The sequence below is a fragment of the Panicum virgatum genome, chromosome 7N (genome assembly GCF_016808335.1).
Source record: "Panicum virgatum strain AP13 chromosome 7N, P.virgatum_v5, whole genome shotgun sequence".
NCBI classification, from domain to species: domain Eukaryota; kingdom Viridiplantae; phylum Streptophyta; class Magnoliopsida; order Poales; family Poaceae; genus Panicum; species Panicum virgatum.
Window position 1 is genome coordinate 25,614,278 of NC_053151.1, and position 13,347 is coordinate 25,627,624.

General features: G+C 43.8%; 1 protein-coding gene across 1 annotated transcript; it reads right to left on the minus strand.

Annotated features, from left to right (window-relative positions):
• Positions 1–647: 647 nt before the first annotated feature.
• Positions 648–2,335, minus strand: LOC120680456. Its single transcript, XM_039961951.1, has 2 exons — positions 1,374–2,335; positions 648–1,294 (listed from the first exon to the last, which is right to left on the minus strand). The coding sequence occupies exons 1-2, from the start codon at positions 2,327–2,329 to the stop codon at positions 1,291–1,293; spliced, it is 960 nt and encodes a 319-aa protein (XP_039817885.1). The 5' UTR covers positions 2,330–2,335; the 3' UTR covers positions 648–1,290.
• Between the last annotated feature and the right edge of the window lie 11,012 nt (positions 2,336–13,347).

A 13,347-nucleotide genomic window follows, 5' to 3' on the forward strand; every position in this document is an offset into this window, starting at 1 on the left:
GTTCTTCCGGTGCTCCTGAATCGAAGAGCTTTCAGGGCGCTGCCCTGAGACCCGCGAGGGGCGGCTCCCCCTCGACCCCCGTCCGCTAACTGGGTAGCGGAACCCCCGTAGGGGCAGTCCATCGGGCCTTGCTACGCCTATCTTCTCTTTCTCTTTGTCATCACTTGAACCTAAAAGCCTGAGAATGATCATCTTAACAATCATATTAGTCCAAGTGTTGTGTTGTCATTCGATCACCAAAATCACTCGAAATGGCATCAATGGTGCCATGTTCGTTACAAAGCATAGTGTGACTTCTGCTGCTTCGATACTAATCCTCCTCCAGCCAAGAGACGATGTTTGCATGTTGAGCACAGGGCAACACCAAACTTGCCACGGCAAAGCTCTGCTTGGAGTTCTAGTACGAAAATAGTGCCTCTCAACTACCATTATTCGAGCATCAATGGGTGAGCAGCAAGCATTGCGTCTGATGCCTTCCATCTCTGGTGCCACATATCCTGAAAATTGATATAGCACAGCATGAAAATGACAAGATTTACTTGATTAACGTTTTTGAGTCACTAAATAGGAATTCATTTGGAGATATGACAAGCCAGGAGACTTTAAATTTTTCCCAAAAAAAGAAAACAGCCAGGAGAGGCTTGATATTAAGAGAAAGAAGAGCATATAGATATCTCTGTTTTGCTAATACAAACCTGCAATGCAGAATGTACACTATAGACAGCTCTGTGCCATTCCATATTTATTCAGAAACGATAAACAAAATACAAGTGGCCACAAGAAGTTTTTATAACGCTTCAGCTTTTTAGATGCTTCACTCACAAGTTGAGAAGCAATAATGTTAACATTCCATCCCAAAATCTACAAAGAAGAAAACACAACTAGATACGTAGACTTGTCTAGTGTGGCGCTGTCATTCAACCTTCAAATAGTGTTTGTTTTTTGTTTGCGAATTCATCAGCCTTCGAATAGCTCTTGCAATATCTCTTCTAGGTACGAGGGACTGAATGTCAGGTGAGCATTTCCGTAGTAATCCGCTAGGTACCTCGTGTAGCATGGAATGACTTCAACTGTGATAGCTACGCGCAGCCAAATCCTCAGACTAGGATCGGGGGACCTTCCACAACTTTTGGGTAGTGTATATCTTCTGAAATTCTGACTCAAACTTAGGCAGGGGAGAGTTGTTTTTCCCCAAGCAACTAGGTGTAGGATTGATCAAGCATGACAACACCGGTGACCATGATACCTGTATATACCTCTTCATATAACCCTCGACTTTGCCAGCGAGGTCTACCTGGTAAGACTTGGGGAAATAAGGAGTGTCGTGTAGTTTATCTGCTATGAAAGATGAGTTGTTGAGCAAGAATAAGAACCTGAGACCTTGATCTGGGAATGCTTCTGACTTGTTGGCAAGCTTTTCTTCTAGACAAGACACCATCTCCAATTCCAGGCTTATCAAAGGTTGTACTGCTCCAAACCGAGGAACGTACTTATCGACGCTAGCCGCTTCGGATACAATTGGTGCCATTAACCAGTACTTACGCTGCAGAAACATTACGTACATCATAACGGACGTGGTGGCCTTGTCAATATCAGATGATCCCTGTGGGGTTTGAGTACCGGATGAGCCTTGGCCATCCTCCAGTGATTCCAGGATCTGAGTTCTAATCTCCTCCATTGCGCTCCATATGGCCTCGCCCACCTTGCCCTCCTTTGCTGATAGGACGTTGACTATCTCGCCCTGTATCCTTTCAACTTCTGCAGAGGATGATGAATAGAATGGCAACTGGATCTTAGACAGAGTCTGACGTACACGTAGCAGGGTGTAGAGCTTCTCGCATGGTGCCGGCACCGGCACCGGCACCCCATCGGCAACAAAAACTACTTGACGAGTAAGATTTGGAGCAACAATGAAGTCAACAAAACTGAGCATCTTCAACATGGCTTGTTGGAAAAATCTTGCAAACTGCAATTGTTCCGCCATATTTTGTTCCCCACTCTCCCTAGCAGGCTCTTCTTCCTCCGCGGGGCCGTGGCCGGGAAGGAGCCCCGACGTGAGACGGTAGGTATCTACGATTTTGCTGAGAGCGGGGATCCAGCTGGATGCATCAAGAGCATGCGCGAATTCCCCTGCAGGTGCACCATCAGCGACGTGGAGAACCCACCCGACGCCCAGCTCCGTGAACCACCTCTCTAGGATACTCAGGTCGCCTCCTTCAGTGCTGCATTTCGGTGCACCGAAGAATTCCTTGGCAAGGATTTTAATTTGCTTGATCTTCATCGCCGTCTCTTCTAGGGACGGAACAAACTCAAGCTCCTTCATCTCCATTTCTTGGAGAGTTAATTCACTGAATGCCATTGAAATTTTCGTCAATTCCTTGAATGCCACTAAATGGCATTGAAGAGATTTTTTTTGTCTATGACATGTGGGGTCAATGGCAATCAAGAGATTGACTAAAATTTTAATGGCATTGAGGGAATTGGCTCTTATATTTATTAGGTGCAAGATGTTGACTTTGAGACGATTGATAGAACAACCCGAGTCACTGTAGCTGATGTTCAAATCTTGACGAAGGAGGCTGCCATTCTTGCTGCTCGCCGTGATCTTAAGGAATAGAAAGGATGAGATTTATGATGCCCTAGAGAGATCATTGCTGGACCCCAGGAGAAAAATCTTCTGTTTCTGAAGAGAAGAGACTTGTGGATTACCCTGGAAACTTTTTGTCGCCCTGGATTATAATTTGAGTTGAACCCTGGGCCCTACCACTACCAGAAAAAAGGAGCATTCGTCGCTGGCATTAGTACCGGCTTCACGTGCATTTACTACCTGTCCGAAAGAATAGTGCCCCGAGGAGTCATTTAGGACTAGTTAAAGAACACTAGCCGGTATTGAAACAGCTTCCACCGCGGCGAATAGAGGGGTGGGGGGGATTTAGTTCCGGCTAGTGCAACCAGTACTAAACTGCCTAGATGCAACTTAGTACCGGCTGGAGCGGAGAGGTGCGTGCTGCGGAGGCCATCGTGGATGCTATCTGCCGCGGCTGGTGCCACCTCACCGTGCCGCTGTGGTATCGGGCACTGTTCCTCTGGCGGATGCTGGCGCCGGAGATCGGGGACTTCACCCAGCGGGCTGCTGGCAGCGGCCACGGTGACCAGCAGCAGACCGAGGCCAGGAGTTTCCTGGAGAGGCCACCGGCGCCAAGGGGGTGCTCCAGCCGGCATCGCTGCTGGAGGAAGCAGAGTGGTTTCGTAGTTGTTTGTCCGGTACATCCAAGCAACGTTAGACCGAATCCGAGTTTGAAAATCTGATCGACCAGTGATCGGACGGCTGTCCCGTTCGTGGCGTGATAGTATCATTCTTGAAAAGCTAGGGGCAAGTACGGAAAAACAATGTTGGTTTTAGACGAGATCGAAAGCATCATTAGACCATACTTACTGTAGTATTAATGTAGCAATTTAGTGTCTAATCACGTCATAATTAGGCTCATTAGATTCGTCTCGCGATTTACAGTCCATTTGTGTAATGCGATTTATTTTTTAACTACATTTAGTACATCATGTAAACGATTTATAAAAATTTTACATTTTACGTTTTGGGATCTAAACCAAGCCTCAGGTAGGATTCCAAACTGGGCCTTCTGCTCTTTATGGTTTAGCTGGTGCCCCCTAGCTCTGCTTTGGTGGTCTAAAATGCTGTCTATAAAAGCTGGGAAAGGTAAACTGTGACAGAACCGGCTAAATTAAATCGGTTTAGGTGCGCTAACTATCATTTCAAGTATTAATCAAGTCACCGCGCACTTAAAACGGTGTAATCCGGCAGCCTGCTGGGTTAAGGATCGAAAACACCGGAAGTCTCACCCGAAAGCGAGCACAGATGATTACAAGCAGACTAAAGTTCTCAAAATTAAGTTTACAAAGCAAAGTATTACAATTAAGTTTAAATAAAAGTTATCAGAGTTAAAAGTGCAGCGGAAAATTTAGAAAGGAAATTCAGTTTGAAAACCACGAGACCTACGAAGTCGGGAGGATGTCACATCGAGCCCACCGACGTGAATCCTGGTCAGCTTCCACCAACAATAAATACCTGAAACAGGGTAACAACAAACCTTGAGTATACTAATACTCAGCAAGACTTACCCGACACGGGTATACTTAGCCCACTATCTAGACATGCAAAGCTTTTTGGCTCTGGAGTTTATTTTGCTGAAAAGGCTACTAACAATGGATCCTTACTTCCAAATTTTAGCTTAGGTTTAGTATACACCGTACCAACTAGGTTTGCCTGAATTTCTAAAACACACATGGTAGAACAGAGAAAACCTCTGGTAATATCACAATCAAATCATTTTCGTTCCATTCTCATTACCATTTCTTTACTACGAAGTGATGAAGTGACGAAGTGACCAAGGTTCTCTTAACCGAGAGAGACGGCGAATCGATCCGATTTAACCTTGCAAGGTGGACCTAACTCACACGACACGTACAGCCACGCCGGACCACACACGTCAATTGTTCTCATCATCACCCCGACGTCTGAACCACGCCTGTCAAAACCCGGGTGAAGGGTCCCTCACGGTGAACTCCCAGAGAACTCGGAGGCGACATACACTCCAACACCCGCCATCATTCCACTCCCAGAGTAGCAGTTCACGATTCAAAGTATCGTTGCAATTCAAGTAATTAGTTTACCGGTTTCGACTACCTCCTACTTCCGGCATGTGGTTAGTACTGTTCAAACTTGGTCAGCACAGCCAACAACGGTATGGTCCTCAATCGACACAGGCGGAGGCTTACTTTCCATACATTCCATATCCATAATATAATTCCTCTCCGCCCGGTCTCCATTCTTATGTTCTCACAGATTCATTTTCAAACCACTTTGCCATAAGTAATTAGGACATATATCTCGCGAGTGACAGGAATCACTTGACTTCTACCGAATCCTGATTAAGCATGACAGCACTAACGACCTGCACACTAGTAGAGACTCATAGGTACCTAGGGAGAAATATGCATACTAGGGTTTCATATAACTCCTAGCAACGTAAATGCACAATACTAAAATAATAACATTGAATATACTCAAATTAGGTGTTATGCTCGGGGCTTGCCTGGGTTTGACACAAAGTCAGTTAGTTAGCTTGTATTCTTGCACCGGCTTGACATCATCCTAGTCCAATCATGCACTCCAGTCGGTCCTTCCATCTTCTGGATTGGTCCACCCGTGCACCATCTTCTGGCTCGGCTTCAACATTGCCCTCCGGTTCCACGTGTAGCACATTTAGCGTACCTAAATGATATGCAACGATGCAAATGCAATGTAATTAAAGGAAAGACATGACTGGGCAATCATTTATCGAGCAAGCACCGCATACACACTCAAAAGGCAAACTAGGTTGGTGCTAAAACACGAGAGTTTATTCAAGTATTTTAGCCTGAAGTGTTTCCTACTAAAAAGCATTACTAGCTTGCTTAGAAAAGACTAAGTAAAGATATAAAGCAAGAAAGAACAATTAGGATAATTTATTTAACCATCAAGCAACTTCAGCAAGCCCAACAAAAGCAACCTATGACTGATCATAACAGATTTGGAATGATCTACAACTGAACAAAATACATTTCTGAAAAGTACACCTGCAGACAAAGGATTTACTTAACAACATAAAAAGAAAACTATAGCTGGAACTAAACAAATGCAAGAACATAACTTGTAGGTATACACTGATAACCAAATTTTACCAACATGATAAGATATTAATAAGGCATGTAATAAATATTTACCAACATTTATTGATATAGAAAAGTATTTACTTTAACCCTAGCAAAGAAAATCAAACAACAATAGATCCACAAACATGCACATAGGCCATGCAAGAGAAAACTTTTCAGTGGACTACACATACAAAGAGTAATCTACTAAATAAATTTCATAATTTTTAGAGAAACTGAACAACCGGTATTAAATAAACTAGATTAAGCACAAACCAAATTTTTATCAGGGGCAAAAGTGACATTTCTCATGCACAAGTATTTTTCTTCTGAATATCTCAATTTTAGAAACCAAACAAAATTGAGTTAGCATTTTTAGCATTTTTCTGCAATTTGTTTCACATTTATGAAATACCAGCCAAATTAAACAATTTCTAGAAAATAAAAACAAAACAAAAAGGGGGGCTGACAGTCGGGCCCCACATGTAAGTGGGAGCCCAACTCCCAGTCACCCTCCCTTGCTCTGCCCCGCGCGACGGCTGGTCCGAGCCGCGGCCAGGGCGTCCGGGGTGCAGGGCGGCCGGCGGCTCGCGGGGAGGCGCAGGGGGAGCTCGCGCGGCGGCTCGCGGCGGCGCAAGGCGGAGCCCGCGCGGCGGCGCAGCGTTCCGGTCGGCGCAGCGCTGAGCAGCGGAGGGGCGGGGTGCGCCCGCGACCAGGGGGCTCAGGCGGCCATGGGGCGCGCGGTGGCGCTCCGCGAGCTCAAGCACGGCGGCCCCGCGGCGTGCGCGCGGCAGTGGCGGCGCGGCCACGGCGGCGCTCCGGCGACTGCGGCGCCGGATTCGGGAGGGAAAGGGTTCGAGAAGGTCGAGGGGGTTGCGCGGAAGCTCACCGAGGGCTCGATTCGGGCAGAGGAGGGCCGGGAGAGGGGGCTTGACGTGCGGGGGCGGCTGCCCGGCGGAGGAGCAGTGGCGGCCGGGGGTGGCGGGGTCCTATTCGGCCGGGTAACGGCTCGAACGCGCACGGGATGGGGCGGAGGAGCTTCAAGGCGAGGCTAGAGAGGTCAGGGCGCGAGGGGCGGCGGCGGGGCGGCGGGGTTTGGCCGGAGCGGCGAACGGCGACGAGCTCTGCTCGTGCTCGGGCTCGGCGTGCGGCTTGACGAGGACGAAGGGGAGAGGGAAATGGATACAGATGGCGCTGGGAGCAGATAAGGCGGCGCACACGGATGGCGAGGTTCACCGGGATGCCCGACGTGTGGAGGAGCTCGCCGGCGTCCAGGCGCCGGTATGGGCGTCGGGCGTGCACAGTGCCGAACAGGGGAGTAACAGTACACGTTTGAACGATTTTGACTCGATTTTGACCAGTTGAAACTCCAAATTTCATATAACAACTTAAATTTGGCCAAATAGAAATTGTGGAGGAAAAGAAGATCTACAACTTTCGTTTTGGGCGAAAGTTGATTCGAAGCTCGGATCATTGAGAAAAACGGGGTCGAACGTAGCTAAGTCGAAAGTTACTATGCGAACTCGATTAGAGCTAATGACGGTGATTAGCCTCGATTAGCGATTAAGCACGATATTAGCGTCAAAATTAACACCGAGGTGTTACATAAACCCTGTTTCGAAAAGGAAGTCTTTTACGGTGCACAATACTACCACATAGTAGTATATAGTATATGAGAGATCTAACCATCCATCCAAAAGGATAGCATTGTCATTTTTAATTGAATATAAATTAAGAACTTTTAGACATTTTGCATCTGAACCTTCCTTTTCGGCCCGCTGCAGGCCCTCATCGATCTCATTCGTGTAATCCAATCGAACTCATTCCTGACTCCCGAGACTAGCCGCCGCCGGCCGCCCTCCCGTCAGGCCTATTCTTGGACCGCCTCAAACAAGTAGCAGTAGCTCTCACGCTAGGAACTGAGCGCCGGCGGCCTGATCGATCGGTCTCACGACCCCCAATTGGCCAGTTCCAAGGCCGACGGGGACAGCTCCCCATCACCTCCCAATTGGCGGACACAAAAACGCCTCTGTTAATAGGAAACAAACGCCTCTGTTAATCGATTAACTGAGGCGGACAAAAGAACGCCTCAGTTAATAGGAAACGAACGTCTCTGTTAATGCTGGGCATTAACAGAGGCGTTTTCTTTGTGTATACGCCTCATAGGTTTTTTTCAAGTGACTCGCAAAATCCAGAATTGTAGTAGTGTGACGCGCTGCGCGTGTAAACTACTACAAGAACTGAATCTGATTAGAGATATCAATAATCATGTTCCCCAAATTATCCTTATACTACCTATACTACCTACATATACTACTGATCAAAGTTGCAGTAGTATAAACAAATCTCAACCGTCCGATGTTTACATACGAGTTCTTCTTGAACAGTAGTATATAGTCGTATTGTGCACCATAAAAGACTTCTTCGAAAGAGGGGAAAAACATAGCGTGACTTATTCTGCTTTGATACTAATCCCCCCCCCCCCCCCCACACACACACACACAGCCAAGAGACCATGTTTGCATGTTGAGCACAGGGCAACACAAAACTTGTCGCGGCAAAGCCCTGCTTGGAGTTCTACTGTTAACGAAAATAATGCCTATTAACTACCATTATTCGAGCATCAATGGGTGATAGTGTATGATGCCTTCATCTCTTTTTTTTTTTTGAAATTGATGCCTTCATCTCTGGTGCCACATATCCTGAAATTGATCTAGCACAGCATGAGGATGACAAGATTCACTTGATTACCGAATTTATTTGGAGATATGACAAAACACGAGGCTTGATATTAAGAGAAAGAAGGGCATATAAATATTTCTGTTTTGCTAATACAAACTTGCAAGGTAGAACGTACACAACAGACAGCTATGTGGTATTCCAAGTTTATTCAGAAACGATAAACGAAATTCAAATGTCCACAATAAGTTTTATAATGCTTCAGCATTTTAGCTGCTTCACTCACAGCTTGAGAAGCAACAGTGTTAACATTCCATCCCAAAATCTACAGAGAAGGAAACACAACTAGATGTACCTACGTAGACTTGTCTGGTGTGGTGCTCTCATCAAGCCTTCGAACAGTGTTTACTTTTGTTTGTTTGCGAAATTCATCAGCCTTCAAATAGCTCTTGCAACATCTCTTCCAGGTTTGAGGGATTAAATTTTAGGGGGGTATTTCCGTAGTCATCAGCAAGGAACCACGTATAGCATGGAATGACTTTATCTATGATAGCTCTGCGCAGCCTATTCCTCATCCAAGGATTGGGGACCTTCCATAGCTTTTGGGTAGTGTAGGTCTTCTGAAATTCAGACTCGAACTTAGGCAGGGGGGAGCAGTTTTTCCCAAAGTAACTAGGTGTAGGATTCATCAAGCATAACAACACTAGTGCCCATGATACCTGTATATACCTCTCCATATAGCCATTGACTTTGCCAATGAGGTCTACCTTGTAGGACTGGGGGAAATCAGGAGTGCAGCGGAGTTGCTCCGCTATGAAAGATGAGTTGTTGAGCAAGAATAAAAACCTGAGGACCTGGTCTGGGAATGCTTCTGACTTGTTGGCAAGCTTTTCTTCTAGACAAGACACCATCTCCACGGTCAGGTTTGTAGGTTCGGTGGCTCCAAACTGAGGAACATACTTACCAACGCTAGCAGCTTCGGATACAATTGGCTCAATTAACGAGTAATGATCAGTCAGGAACATTACGTACATCGCAACGGACCTGGTGGCATCGTCAATGTCAGATGATCTTTGTGGAGATTGAGTACCGGATGAGCCGTGGTCGTGCTCCAGTGATTCCATGATCCGAGTCCTAATCTCCTTCAGTGTGCTCCATATGATCTCGCCCACCTTGCCCTCCTTTGCTGATAGGACGTCGACTAACTCGCGAATTATCGTTGCAACTTTTGCAGAGGATGATGAATTGAATGGCAATTGGATCTCATACAAGGTCTTGGACAGAGCCTCACGTACACGGAGCAGGGTGTCGAGCTTGTTGTATGATGCCGGCACCGGCAACCAATCGGTAATAAGAACTTCACGAGTAAGATTTGGAGCAACAATGGAGTCAACAAAAGTGAGCATCTTCAACATAGCTTGCTGTGTAAAACATGCAAGCCGCAATTGTTCTTCTTCCTCCACGGAGCCATAGCCGGGATGAAGCAGGTATGAGATCCAGTTGGATGATTTCGGTATGCATGATTTTTGATTTCGGTAAGAGCCACAACGTGAGGCGGAAGGTATGCATGATTTCGGTGAGAGCCGGAATCCAGTTGGATGCATCAATAGCATGCTCGAGTTCCCCTGCAGGTGCACCATCAGCGATGTGGAGGACCCACCCAACGCCCAGTTCCACGAACCACCTCTCCAGGACACTCAGGTCGCCTCCTTTGGCGCCCGATGGCGCACCGAAGAATTCCTTGGCAAGGATTTTAATTAGCTCCATCTTCTTCTCAGTCGCCTTTTCTTTTGGGGACTCAACAAACTCAAGATCCTTCATCTCCATTTCTTGGAAGTGCCTGGCCGCCTCCATAGACATCCAGGACAGCTGAGAGCTGGTGGACGCGGTGTAGCCGGTTGAGACCGTACCTGAGCTGCTGGTGTAGGAATTGGATCCCGTCTGCTCGCGGTAGTAGCTCCAAGGCCAGCGGCGGCTAGCCCTGCCCGTCGACTCCATGCTAGACTGGCGATCTGCAGAGAGAGCAATCTCCTGATCGAGGCGGAGCCGATGTCCTTTGACTTGATTCATGAGTCACGCGTTTGCAGGGATATTGTAAAGGAAGTCATTTTTAGTTTGTCTTAAGTTAAATATTTTAAATTTTGATTATAAATAATTTTTTTTAGATTGGGTTTGAAAATATAAATGTGATGTCAGTAGATTCATCTTAAAACGTAGTTTTGTAAAGTATACTCCCTCCGTCCTAAAATGTAAGACATTTTGGGAGTGTTTTATTGTGTCTAGATTCATATAATGTTCAATGAATTTGGACATACAGTTTGTCTAGATTCAAAGAATGTTCAATGAATCTGGTAAAATACCAGAATGCCTTAAATTTTAGGACGGAGGGAATATATTGATTATATTTTATAAATATTTTATAGTAAAAAAATAGTGGTCAAAGTTACTTTGGAGATCGTGTCAATGTTCTAAACAACTTTTTTTACAATATGGACCGAGTATATATGCAACACGGTGGTAGTATATACAACTAATAGCATATTAGAATATGATTCCCGCCCCCATCCGCTGCCAATGTCATCGTTTCTGCCTCTTTAAAATTGCTAGTGGGCAGTGGGCACTACACCATTATATTTATTAGGGGCAAGATGTTGACTTCGAGACAATTGGTAGAACCTAGAAGAACCCCGGGTCACTATTCTTGTTTTTTTTCTTTTTAAGGGAACGGCAACATAATCTTACTATTACTAATTGGAGATTTGTTTGAAACCTTCACGTGAAGACACGTAGAATTTTAGGTGGACACTCTAAAAAAATAGAAAAATTATAGAAATTCTCACAAAAATTAAAAACATCCTGCCATCAATTCAACAACTCTGATCATAATAGTCATTAGATCTGTTATCTAACAAATTACCCACCTCTACTATTATGAAAATAGACTAAAGTAATCCCTAAATATGTATCTAAATTATCCACCTCTGCCATTATTAAAAAATCTAAAGTAATCCCTAATTTTTGTGTAAATTACCCACATATGCCATTATAAAAAATAATTCAAATAGCCACCTAAGTTTGCATATAAATTATCCAACTATATTACATTAAAAGTTAAATTAACCCCTAAATCTGGATCTAAATTATATAACTACAAGTCTGTCAACCCGTGCTGCACACGAGCTAATTAGAATTAATATAAAAATAAGATCAATAATTTTAATTATCCATCTCACGCCCTTTTCATCTATTAAATATTCTAACACATACTCTAAAATATATATTTTCATTATTTAGTTATAATAGTTTCATTTTGTGGACCTCCATATGTATTCAATATATGTTTAGTTGAACTATTTGTTTGTGAATTGGTGTTCTTATCCCTTCCATCATACATGAATATATGGTGACATATATCGTGGGTAGTATTTTTATATAAATAATATTATAAATAATATATTAATAATGATAGAAATAGTAATTTTAGAATTTTATATTGGTGCACTTTAATATATTACTATAATTATATAATCTAGATTCAGATTTATGAGTAATTTAACTTGTAATAATAATGACATAATTGGATAATTTAATTAGGTGGGGTATGTGTATTATTTTTATAATGACATAGATGGGTAATTTACACAAAGATTAGGGGTCACTTTAGATTTTTATTATAATGGCAGAGGTGGGTAATTTAGATACATGTCTAGGGGGTTACTTTAATCTATTTTTATAATAGCAGAGATGGGTAATTTATTAGAAAAGATAACAGATCCGATGGTTATTATAATTAGAGTTGTTGAATCGATGACTGGATGTTTCTAATTTTTGTGAGAATTTATAGGATTTCTCTATTTTTTCAGAGTGTCCACCTAGGATCTTAAGTGGTTTCACGTGAAGGCTCCAAATGAGCCTCCAATTAGTAATAGTAAGATAACGAAGTATTAAAATGCATCAATATAAATTCTAAATTAATATTTCTATTATTATAAGTATATTATTTATATATTGTTTATATAAAAGTACTATCCACAATATGTGTCACGATGTATTCATGTGTGATAGAAGAGATAAGAAGTATCAATTCACAAATAAATGATTCAATGAAATATATATCAAACACACATGGAGGTGTGATATTAAATGAAATCTATTGCAACAAATTATAAGATTTAACACTATATTAATTCAGATTAGTTTGTGCTCCCGCACGGGTTGATAGGCTAGTTTGTCGTAATTTGTATTAGAAAAAAGAAGGTTAAAGAAATACAAACAACTCCAAACCTCCATATAACTGAAGCCTTTCCAGGCTTAAGACGACTACAAAAGAAAAAAAAAGACAGGTGAGGATAAAACAACAAAAACGGAGCTTCAGCGGCAACCATGCTGAAAACAACATAACTGTTAGAATAATTGTGCGGAAGTGATAACCCCAAAAACACAAAACCAAATCACAAAATCACACGAACAAGAACGACACCGAGGCACGATGTTTTTTAACAAGATTTGGCGATGTGCCTACATCCTCGGGGCATGACTACGGGCGCTCCTCCCCATGAACAGCAGCTACACCGGCATCCGGACACCACCGCGGCCACGCCGCCGCCCACACCAGCCGCCAAGTCGTCTTACGGTTACACGGTAGTGCCCTCATATTTATGGGCCCTAGGGATACAAAGTACGACCCAAACTCTATCCCTAACCTACTATATTACAACTCAACTCCAATTGTAACCGAACTGTACACATATTCGATACATATCCAACAATAACTCAGGTGAAGGTCGCGCACTCCTTCTCAAACTGTTGGCCGCTTGATAAAGAGGAATATCCTCTTTGGTTAGGTAAATCATGTCTACACTTTCTTGGACTCTTGTTGAAAAATTCATCAATTCCACCACAAATACGGTATTAGACCATCAAAAGTGGTCTTTTTGCTGCCGTTCTTGCTCGCCAGGA